Source organism: Acomys russatus, chromosome 31, assembly GCF_903995435.1.
Source record: "Acomys russatus chromosome 31, mAcoRus1.1, whole genome shotgun sequence".
Lineage (NCBI taxonomy): Eukaryota > Metazoa > Chordata > Mammalia > Rodentia > Muridae > Acomys > Acomys russatus.
Genome location: NC_067167.1, coordinates 928517 through 939833, shown reverse-complemented (window position 1 = coordinate 939833; position 11317 = coordinate 928517). Strand labels below are relative to the sequence as shown.

The following is an 11317-nucleotide window of genomic DNA, read 5'->3' as shown; positions in this document are numbered from 1 at the left end:
GCCCTCAGGCAGGCAGATCTCTGAGTTCAAAGCCAGACTGGTCTACAGATCAAGTTCCAGGACAGATAGGGCTACACAGAGAAACCCTGTCTTGAAAAACAAAAACAAAGAGCCGGGTGCGGTGGCACACGCCTTTAATCCCAGCACTCGGAAGGCAGAGGCAGGTGGATCTCTATGAGTTCGAGGCCAGCCTGGTCTACAGAGCAAGCTACAGGGCAGCCAAGGCTGTTACACAGAGAAACCATGTCTTAAAAAACCCAAACAAACAAAACCCACCAAAAACCAAAAACAGAACCTATGTCAAAGTGGAAGCAGAAAGCTGACTCCACAAAGGTGTCCTCTGCCCTCCACGCGGGTCCATGGCTCACACCATCCCATAACAAAAACAAACAAATAAAATCTAACAGATTCAGAGAAATCTTCTCCCGAACACCTCGCATGCAGCCCCTCCCATACCGGAACATTGAACGCTGTGCAGGAGACGTCGCTGGAGTTCGCTCAGCTCCGCGCCACGTGGCTGCCCTTCCAGCGGTCCCCGCAGCCCGGGGCTGTTCTTGCCACAGCTGTTTCTCCTCTTTAGGGTTTTTTTTGGGGGGGGGGTGTCACCTTTTCGCCGCTGGGGAGGGAATTCCAGCCCCAGCCCCACTCCCGCAGGCAGCTCCTCCTCTGCCCAGCGGGAATCCGGCTGCTGCTGGTGGTTTGGCTCCCTCTGGTGGTCGTGGGCAAACGCTGTCTCAAAGGGTTCGTGACTTTATCCCCACTCCAGAGACCTGGCTGAGCTGACTGTGTGCCCCCCCTCAACTCCAGAGGCCTGGCTGAGCTGACTGTGTGCCCCACCTCAACTCCAGAGACCTGGCTGAGCTGACTGTGTGCCCCCCCTCAACTCCAGAGGCCTGGCTGAGCTGACTGTGTGCCCCGGCAGGGTGACCTGGGGCTGGAGAGGTGGCTCAGAGGCTGAGAGCACTTGGCTGCTCTTCCAGAGGTACTGACTTCGATTCCCATGGTGGCTCACAACCGTCTATAATGAGATCTGGTGCCCAGATTCGCAGGCACTCCAGAAGAGGGGTTATAATAAATGCCCCAAGATTATAATAAATGAAGCTTTTTGTTTTGTTTTTGGTTTTTTGAGACAGGGGTTTCTCTGTGCAGCCTTGGTTGTCCTGGACTCACTTTGTAGACCAGGTTGGCCTCGAACTCACAGAGATCAGCCTGCCTCTGCCTCCCAAGTGCTGGGATTAAAGTCGTGTGCCACCACGCCCGGCTAGGACAAGGTCTCTTGGTGTAGCCTTGGCAGTCTTGGAAGCACTGTGTGGACCAGGCTGGCCTCACAGTGATTCACCTGTCTCTGCCTCCTGAGCGCTGGGATTAAAGGCGTGCGCCACCGTCTCCTGGCTTTATGTAGGAACCTTAAAGATTTATATCTCAAAACATCTGAAATAAACCCAGAGGGACTAGCAGCCTTGGGGAGGCGCACACTCATTTTTATCACCCATCTGTTGCCACCTGGGACAGTTAACACAGTTTGTCCCCTGCAGGGGGTATACTTGGCCAGGGCTCAGCACCTTTCACAGACGTTGACATCCGCCCTGCCATCTTGCCCAAGCCCTTCCTTCTCTGTCCAGAACACATCCCTGCAACAGCACTTCATGGCCTCCCAACCCCGTGTGCCCAGCTTGTCACAAATGAGCTTCCAGGACCCCTCAGGGAAATGGGACTGATGCCACCAAGATGAAGTGTCCAGAGGGAGGGGCGGCAGGGGCCGTGCGGTATGTCCTCTACTCCAGGCAGGCAGCTCATCACAGATTTATTTCAAAGCAACTTGACCAGGTTTGGGGTTGGCGAGACTAGAATGGCAGGTCCCTAAATGGCGCTCTCTTTCTGGCTCGGCACCTTGCAGAGGAGCCGAGGGCTGTAAGGAGCAGCTGTGGACCCACAGCTCCCAAGGTATTACATCCAGAGCATTTGGCAAAGTCTTAGGTTCACAGAAAGCTGTCAGGAGCAACCATTACAGCCACATCTGAGAACCGCCCCTAAACAGGAAGTGCTCTACCACCCCAGGAAAACAAAACCAACTTCCAGGCCGTGAACATCAGCTCGGGCTGGGTGTGAAGCAAGGCTGTCCAGCAACCTGACAGCAGACTCTGGGGAGTGGGGGTGGGGGCAGGGCGGGCCTGGCAGCTACTACAGGACTGGGGTGGGATGGGGGAGGGTACCCCCATTTCCAGGCTCAGTCTTCATCCTCGCTTGCGTAGATGTGCGCTTCCCAGCGTTCTGCCAAGACGTTCTTGTGTCGTATTACCCGGGTGGCTCCCAGGACCTGCACACAAGGGAAAGCAGGGACCCCCATAGAGACATGACTCACCCCCAGCTGGCTGCCCATTGCCAACGTGCAGGAGTGTCCGGCACAGAGCTGAGGTGCAAACTCCCCCTACTTTGTTTCGCACCTTCTCCTTCTAACGATATGACTTAGGAGCCTGCTAATTTCTGCTGAGCTCCACACTGAGGAAATTGTGCCCAGCTGCAGGCCAGAAAGTTACATCTATAATCTCAGCACTCAGGAGGCTGAAGCCAGAAGATTGTGAGTTTGAGGCCAGCTTAGTTTACATAGCAAGTTCCATGTGGCCAGCCAGGGCCATATATCAGGTTATCTATAAATAATAAATAATAATGATGATGATAGAAGAATAATGATGATGATAATAATAATAATAATATAGAGCCAGGCATGGTGGCACACGCCTTTAATCCCAGCACTCGGGAGGCAGAGGGAGGCAGATTGCTATGAGTTCGAGGCCAGCCTGGTCTACAAAGAGAGTCCAGGACAGCCAAGGCTGCCCAGAGAGACCCTGTCTCAAAAAAAAAAAAATAATAATAATAAAACTCTTATCTGTGGCTCAATTTATTGAACTCTTTGTCTCCCAGTAAAAAGCCTCACACACACACCTTTTTGCCATAATCTGTGCCCATGGCAGGCATCACAAGAAGATGACAGCACAATCTACCCCAGGAAGACCCTACCAGTGCATTCCTACATCCAGAAGAAAGGGTTCAGTGGCCAGTGCTATGGTTGGGGTACCGGCAGGAAGGGACAGACTGGAGTCCTTTCCCTCTGGAGCTCACTCACCTCTGAGTTGACACGGTCTGAGGGGTTGATACCTGCATACTGCGTGAAAGAACAAAAGTCAGCATGCATCCTTCCTGCCTGGCCCCAGTGCCCACCTGAAAGTCCTCACACAGCTGAACCACCCCGCAGTGCAACATGGGAAGAGACCCCAGCTGGTGGGGCCTTCCCAGAGTCTCGTGGTCACCAAGCTCAAGGCTACTGGGCACGTTGTACTGTCACACTGTCCCCTGGCCAGCAGCATCCATAGTTAGTCTCAGCGTATCACAGTGGGGGCCGCAGGCCCGAGCCCCAGCACACAGACAGCATTCTGTCCGTGAACACTTCTATAGGTAAGCATGGGGCCGCGACTGTACTTGCTTGTACGTGACTCTGGGTCACTCTGCCCAGCCTTGTCCACACAACATGGCATCAGGCTGTGAGACCAGGCGTGTGGGGTGGAGTGTGTGTCATTCCCTGAGATCTTTTCTGGACTCTCCCAGCATGGCCCATATAACTACACTTGAAATCAGGCTGGTGTGTGTGTGTGTGTGTGTGTGTGTGTGTGTGTGTGTGTGTGTGTGATCCCAAAGATGCTAACGGTGTGATTTCTGGGCCAGGCATGGTTGCGCACACCTTAGATCCCAGCACTTGGGAGGCAGAGGCAGGCGGATCGCTGTGAGTTCGAGGCCAGCCTGGTCTACAAAGAGAGTTCCAGGACAGCCAGGGCTACACAGAGAGACCCTGTCTGGAAACCTCCCCCCCCAAAAGAGGTGTGATTTCTGTACAGCCCACTGCTGGGCTGTGGCACATCCTGTCCCATGATTGGCAGGTGGTGGGGTGGGGGCTGGGGGTTGGGGGGAGGGGGCATGGGCATGGGAGTTGCTGAGGGAAGATGGCTTAGGGGGTAAGACGGAAGTGTGAGGACCTGAGTTGGAAGGCTTGGAATCTGTGTGAAGCTCAAATTAATAGTCGGTGGACTGCCGTGAGTTCGAGGACAGCCTGGTCTACAAAGTGAGTCCAGGACAGACAAGACTACACAAAGAAACTCTGTCTCCAAAGACCGGGGTGGGGGTGGGGGGAGGAGATCAGTCAGTATCTGGTCTTTTTTTTCCCCGTCATTAACCTTTGGCCTCTGACCCTGAGGGTGACCCTGCTTGTGTGTCCTCTCAGACTAGAAAAGGCACCCAGGCAGTCTGATGATGACGTCACTTGCCCCGTGGGTAGTGGTCACACCTCCAGCAACTGAACTCACCCATGTCTCCTTTTTTGTCTTCTGGCCCAGAGCGCTGGCCTCTGGGGCCTCCACTTTCCACACCAGGCCTGAGTGCAGGTGGATGGGGGAGCATAACGGCGATTCCGACACCGAGTAGCTGCCGGTGACGCCTGTGGTGGGGGCAGAAGCAGGAGGCATCAGGAAGGGTGAGCTGTTTGTCAGCCCTCAGGCCAGGAGAACAGACGGGCAACTTGTTGTGACAGGTTGACTAAAAATAGGCACTCGGGGAAAGACTTTAGTAGCGCGAAACCCTATGCACCCGATAAAAAAAAATTCAAAAACTCGGGGCTGGAGAGATGGCTCAGAGGTTAGGAGCACTGGCTGTTCTTCCAAAGGTCCTGAGTTCAATTCCCAGCAACCACATGGTGGCTCATAATCATCTTTAATGAGATCTGGTGCCCTCTTCTGGCTTGCAGGCACACATGGGGGCAGAGTATAAATAAATAAATAAATAAATAAAATCCTTGAAAAAAAATTCAAAAACTCTAAAGCAAAGTAGTTGCTGGTTGCTCTCCAAAATCCACTTCCTGGGAAAAATGGCTGTTTAAACTCTGTCTCCTGGGGCTGGAGAGATGGCTCAGCGGTTAAGAGCACTGTCTGCTCTTCCAGAGGTCATGAGATCAATTCCCAGCAACCACATGGTGGCTCACAGCCATCTATAACGTGATCTGATGCCCTCCTCTGGCCTGCAGATGTACATGCAGGCAGAGCTCTGTATACATAATAATAGATAATAAATCTTTAAAAAAAAAAATAAAATAAAAATAAACTCTGTCTCCTCTCCGCACTCACTCTCACCTTCCTGGCAAGAGCAGCCATGCCCCAATCCTGCTCACCAGATGCCCGGGAGGAACTCCGGGACTCCTGCTCGAGGCTCTCGTCCTGGTCCAGCTCTGGGGAGAACACCTCTGGGAAGAAGAGGTTCCTCCGCTCCTCAGCCACTTCACGCTCCCTCCGCAGGACGCTTGCCACCTCCTTTTCCAGCAGATCAGATGACTGTGACTTCTGCAGCCTCAACTTTGGGCCTCCAGGCACCTCCCAGCCCCAGCTATGGGAGGTCTGGGCCCGCTGGGGGACATCGGGGACCCTGAATCGCAGCGGACGCAGATGGAAATTCTGTAATTGCACCACAGCCCCGTTGGCGTGCAGGGGCTTCCCAGTGGGCTTGGGCTGCTCTTGTTTTGAGCTCGGAGGCCTTCCGGAGCATTCTGAGCTATGCCCGGGAGACCCCGTGGCCTTCTGGAAGGTGTCCTCTGTGGATACACTACTTGGCTTGCTGCTGTACACTCTGAAGGCCGAAAATTCTAGTTTGGGGGTCCCGGAGCCCAGATAGGGCTGGTAGGCATCCGGTGGGATCCGATTTACTTTCCTCGCCTCTGGGATGGGGTCTGTGGCTCTGGCATCTGGGCTGAGGACGCTATCGGAGCTTCTCTGCAGTCCAGGCTGAGGGTCCTGGGAAGGCCAGTCGGGTGTGGATGCCCTGCCCACCTGCAGACCCTCTCTCCGGTGGTCCTCTTCTCGCTGTGTCTCCTGCACCATGTCCCTTTGCACGTAGAGGGATGGGCGGCCCCTGTCCCTTCGTGGTGGGGTCTCCACCAGGCTCACCTTGCTGAGAAGTGGCCTGCTGGGAATCTGCACCAGCTCTTGATGCCCGGCAGCGGGTCCGAGCCCTCTCTGCTCCCGCAGTTCTGCCTCTCGCTCCTGGGCTAGTCTGATCTCTCTCTCAATGGGGGTCTCTTTCGGGGTTTCAGGGGACTCTGCTCGGGTCTGGTGGCCAGGGCCAGTGGCTGTACGAATGGAGCTAGCTGGGGAAACAGGAACAGACTTCTCCCAGGTCACCTCCTTCACTGGTGACAGAACAGGAACGGCATAGCCATTGGCTAGGCAGGGCTGGGTGGAGGTCTTGGGGGACTGGTTGACTGCTGGTGGGGTACGTGCAAGGGTCTCCCTGGCTGTGGGGCCCCATGTGACCGGGTTCGCGTTGGCCTTTTCTAAACTCAGAAATTGCTGTCGAGCGGCCAGGAAATCAATTTGCTCTGTGTCCACCAAGATCTCCTCTGTGAATGTGGACCGAGGTTGGCCGGCAAGCCTGGGGTCCTCTCCATCGGACACAGCCTGGAGTGTGGCCACCGTGCCACCCTTCCTGACTGCCTGGCTCTGGATCACCGCCCAGCGCTCCGCCTCCAGGTCCCTTGGCTGGCTGTAGGGGGCGTCGCTAGTGCTATCCAGGTGGTAAGCATCCATCTCCTCATCCTCATCTTCCAGGTACAGTGACCTTGGGGACGGCTGGCCAAAGAAGACTCGTCTGGTGGAGGACACACTTGTTTTCTTCATATCTGGCCCGGTCTGGTACCCAGCAGACCAGGCCTGCAGATCCTCCTGGTTCCAGTCAGCTTCAGGGCCCACACCCACCAGCTCAACGGTGTAGCTAGTGTCTTCATCCAGGGCCAAGCTTGTGACACGTGCTGAGTGGGGATTGCTGAAGATGGGGTATCTGGTCACTCGATCCATCTCCAGGGGTCTGGGTGTGACCTTCCTCCTCCTCCTGTTACTTGGGGAGTTCCAGGCTCACTTAGGGAGGAGAAGATCATGTTAGACCACTTGGAGACCTGGGCAGCATAAGGAGCCCCCTGACAAACAATCCCAATCACAACAAAGCATCTCCCCAAAACATTTAAGTTCTTGGCTCAAACTATACCCGAAACCCAATTATCTATGGCTCACACAACAAACTTTCATTTTCCTATATGATTTTTTTTTTCCCGAGACAGGGTCTCTCTGTGTAGCCTTGGCTGTCCTGGGCTCGCTTTGTAGACCAGGCTGGCCTCGAACTCACAGAGATCCGCCTGCCTTTGCCTCCCCAGTGCTGGGATTAAGGCGTGCACCACCACACTCAGGTTTTACTCTCTTTATTCTTTCCTCCCCCCTCCCTCCCTCCCTCCCTTTCTGAGACATGCTTTCACTCTGTAGCCCTGGCTGTGTCAGAACTTGTAACAATCCTCCTGCCTCAGCCACCCAACTGCTGGGATGACAGGCATGTGTCATCACTCTTCTAAAACAGCCTGCAGGCTGAGCAATGCGGTTGCTCCGTCCTGCCCACCCTTACCCTCTCTTCAGCAACCCTAATCAAAGTCAGCCTTACCCCTGAGAGTGCGGGCTCCCCACTGCGTCTCTTCCTCCTCTCCAGGACACAGCCCTCCTCCCTCACACTAATTCCCAGAGGGAGGACCACACACTATCTTCGCACCTCACTTGCAACAGACAACCGTTGGGCTCTGGTTCCTGGCAGTGGATGGTGCCAAATGGGGAAACTGAGGCTCAGAGTGCAGCAAAGCCTGTTTGCCGCCGGTCCCCACACCTTGGATCTCTGTCTGCCCCAAAGAGCACCTGGTCCCGTCCCAACAACACCTGCCTCCTCAGGACCATAAAGCCAAGAAGAATGGGGCGCGCCTTGGACCTTGTCCCTGGACCTAGGTGGGGCTCAACCTCTGCCCCAGCTCCTTCTCAAGCACTCACACCTGCTTTCGCTTTTGTTTCTTCACTCTCGTGGAGCCCCACTCAGTGCTCAACGCCACAACCTGACTGCACAGTCCAGAGGTTCTTCAACCTCAGCAAGTGTGCACAGGTAAACCACGCCCCCAGCCCCTCACTGGGGGGATTCCAGGTGAGGCTTTCGCCCCTGACCACGCCCCCAGCCCCTCACGGGGGGGGCTTCCAGGTGAGGATTCCGCCCCTGACCACGCCCCTAGCCCCTCACTGGGGGGGATTCCAGGTGAGGACTCCGCCCCTGACCACACCCCCAGCCCCTCACTGGGGGGGATTCCAGGTGAGGACTCCGCCCCTGACCACACCCCCCGCCCCTCACTGGGGGGATTCCAGGTGAGGACTCCGCCCCTGACCACACCCCCAGCCCCTCACTGGGGGGATTCCAGGTGAGGACTCCGCCCCTGACCACGCCCCCAGCCCCCTCACTGAGCGACTCAACTCTTGAGCCCTGTCTTCTTTGGTTTTGTTTGTTTTTGTTTTTCAAGACAGGGTTTCTCTGCGTAGCCTTGGCTGTCCTGGACTCACATTGTAGACCAGGCTGGCCTCGAACTCACAGCGATCCACCTGCCTCTGCCTCCCGAGTGCTGGGATTAAAGGCGTGCGCCACCACGCCCAGCCCTTCTTTGTATTTCCCAGCACTTCTAGCAATCCCTGTGCTGCCCTCACTTGACTTTCCCCTTTATGGTTCTTCTGGGAATAGGATAATTTCTTCTGTGTAGGTGGAGATTCCTAATGCATACAGCATACAGCAAGCACTTAATTAAGACTCGTTTAATGAACCACGGTGTTCCTGGGCTTCCTCTCAACGATTTCCCATCTCCCAGCCCAGAGCTTGTTGGCTGACTGAGGTGTGTACAGTATGTTATGGTCTCTGTCACTGAACTGTCAGACTTGACCCCTGGAGACAGGGTGTCCACCCTCCATAGGTGGGGCTCACTCTTCCCCATTGATTGAGGTCAGAGGGTGGAGCTCTCGGTTGGAATTCAATCAAGGCCATTGGGCCTTCTCTGTTATTGGCTTGGCTAGGACAATCTTACCAAGGACCTATAAAACTGAGTTATGCTGGGTGTGACAGTCCATTCCTTTAACCCCAGCGCTTGGGATACAAAGGCAGACGGACCTCCATGAGTTCTAAACCAGCCAGGATATATATATATATATATGGAGGGGACCCTGTCTAAAAAAAAAAAAGCAAAGCCTGGCATGGTGGTGCACGCCTATATAGTCCCAGCCGTCAAGGACACAGAAGCAAGAGGATCTCTGTGAGTTCCAGGCCAGCCTGGTCTACAAATGGAGTCCAGGATAGCCAAGGTCACACTGAGAAACCTGTCTCGAAAAACACACAAAAAATAAATAAATAAATAAATAAAAAATAAAGCAAAACCAAACAATAATAACAAAAACAACTATGAAGCACATCACACAACAACGTCCTATTCAGGGCTGCTGAGGGAGTTCACAGAGGTGATGGAGTGCTTTCCAAAGCCCCTTCCTTCGGGACTACCTCCTCCTTGGAGGGGAGCCTGCCCCACCCAGGCGCACCCTGGAACTGTGACTCTATTGAAACTGGGTTTATGGTCCCTGTGGGCACACCTGCTTCCTGTGGCCTCTTACCCACGGGGCAAAGGCTCCTTGGTGGGGCCTGCGGTCACCTAGTAGGGTTGGGCCCTAAGGAGTCCTCTGTCCAGTCCCTCAGGCCTTCCTGCTTCCAGGACAGCGGGCCATGGGGAAACCCCCGGCAAGGTGACCTCTGACCCCAGACTCTGGGCCAGCCTGAGCCTGAACAGTCCGGCCTTTTGCTCCTCTGGTTTCTTCCAATCGGGCTCTGACTCCATGGGAGCCTCACAGAGCTCTGGCCATGAGGGTGCCTGTGGCTCCTGCCTCTTTCTCTCAGTGAACTGGGGTCCTTATCCACATTGGGCCTGGGGATTTCTTTAGGGTTAGTGGGTGACAGAACAGGTTCTCAGATCCAGGAGGACAACAAGGGGGGGGTGGGAGGTGCGTGGAGGAGGGGGGTCAGTGGGGTGGAGGGGGGCTGGTACAGACAGGGACGATGGGGTGGGTGGGGATGCGTGGAGGTGCGAGCCAGCCCATCCCCACCCCGGCCTCCCAGCCTCACCTGTCAGCTTCAGGTGCCCAGATGGCCTCCCCGCCTCAGGCTCTGTCCTCTGCAGGGAGGCCCCTGGGCTCCGCCCTGGCCACATGTTGCCAAGGGGACGGAGGCCCCACCCGGGAGCAGGTGTGCCCCTCCTCTCCGTCCCCACCCGGACATGGGAAACAAAGTCCAGAGAAGAGAGAAAAACGATACTCAGGCTGGCGAGGGCGGGCACGGTGCCCGCTGCAGGCCTTGGCCTCACAGAGCCGGAAGGGAGCCTCGGCCTGCCTTCCCACCTTTGCTGGTCCTGCTGACAGGGGGCTACCCCCTCCCAACAAAGGGCCACACTGCTCTCATGGAATGGGGAGACTGAACCCCGAGCCAGGGCTCGTCCGGCTGCTTCCCACCCAACCCTCTGAGCCTTGTTTTCTCATCCAGGAAATGGGAATTCTCTGGTCACACACACGCAACAAACGTTCACAGGAAAGCATGAAGCGTTCAGAAACACCCACAAAGACAGGGATAGCGGAAAAAGCCTGTCTCCCCACAACTCAGGAGGCTGAGGCAATGGGATTGCTGTTAGTGTCAGGCCAGCCTTGGCTTCACAGAAAGAGAACTCTCTAAAACTCAAAAATAAACAAAAGTGCCCAGGAGCATTAGCCAAGCAGGTGAGGCATGGACCCGAGTGGGATGAGAGGGGGGTGTTGGCCAAGGCACACATCGCTCCCCACCGGATCCAAGTGGCTCTGGAGCCGGGCGTGGTGGCACCGCCTGTCATTCCAGCACTCTGGGAGGCAGAGGGAGCTGGATCTCTGTGAGTTCCAGGCCAGCCTGGTCGACAGAGCGAGTCCTGGATAGCCAGAGCTACACAGGAAACCAACCAACAACCAACCAACAAACCAAGTGCCTCTGGAAGCCCATGGTCTGTGGGGCCCAAGCAATAGTATGGGGGTTCCTGACCTTCTCTCAGGGCTGGCTTGCGGGCCTCCTCTGAATTTCTGCCTTTTCTTCCAACCAATGGTTCCCCCAGTTCTGCCTCCGGGGGAACTCAAGAGATGTGGCAACAGCCTGTCTTTCTCCACATAGCACTGCTGAGTGTCAAAGGCAGACTGTGGAATGCACCTGTCCCTCCCAGTGCCCGCTCCGGCCCCTTCACTGGTTAGCACACGTAGACATTGAAGCCCCACAGGTCAGAGAGATTTAAATTAGCAACCTCTCCCCACGTTTTAGGCACCCCACAATACAAACTACCTTTCACAGGGAAACTGAGTCTCCAAAGGGCCCAGATTCAGCCCACACA

At 55.5% G+C, this 11317-nt stretch overlaps 1 protein-coding gene across 1 annotated transcript; it reads right to left on the bottom strand.

The window, feature by feature from the left end:
- Nucleotides 1–2162: 2162 nt before the first annotated feature.
- Nucleotides 2163–6943, bottom strand: Misp (mitotic spindle positioning). The gene is made up of 4 exons (XM_051172994.1): nt 5213–6943; nt 4356–4486; nt 3125–3163; nt 2163–2317 (listed from the first exon to the last, which is right to left on the bottom strand). Exons 1-4 carry the CDS (start codon nt 6885–6887, stop codon nt 2228–2230), a joined length of 1935 nt encoding a protein of 644 aa, XP_051028951.1. The 5' UTR covers nt 6888–6943; the 3' UTR covers nt 2163–2227.
- Nucleotides 6944–11317: the final 4374 nt, after the last annotated feature.

Coding starts and splice junctions, on each gene's coding strand:
- Misp (XM_051172994.1), bottom strand. CDS start 6,887: ATGGATCGAGTGACCAGATACCCCATCTTCAGCAATCCCCACTCAGCA. Junction 4,487..5,212: donor GAGTTCCTCCCGGGCATCTG/GTGAGCAGGATT, acceptor CCCCCACCACAG/GCGTCACCGGCAGCTACTCG. Junction 3,164..4,355: donor AGACAAAAAAGGAGACATGG/GTGAGTTCAGTT, acceptor TCTTTCACGCAG/TATGCAGGTATCAACCCCTC.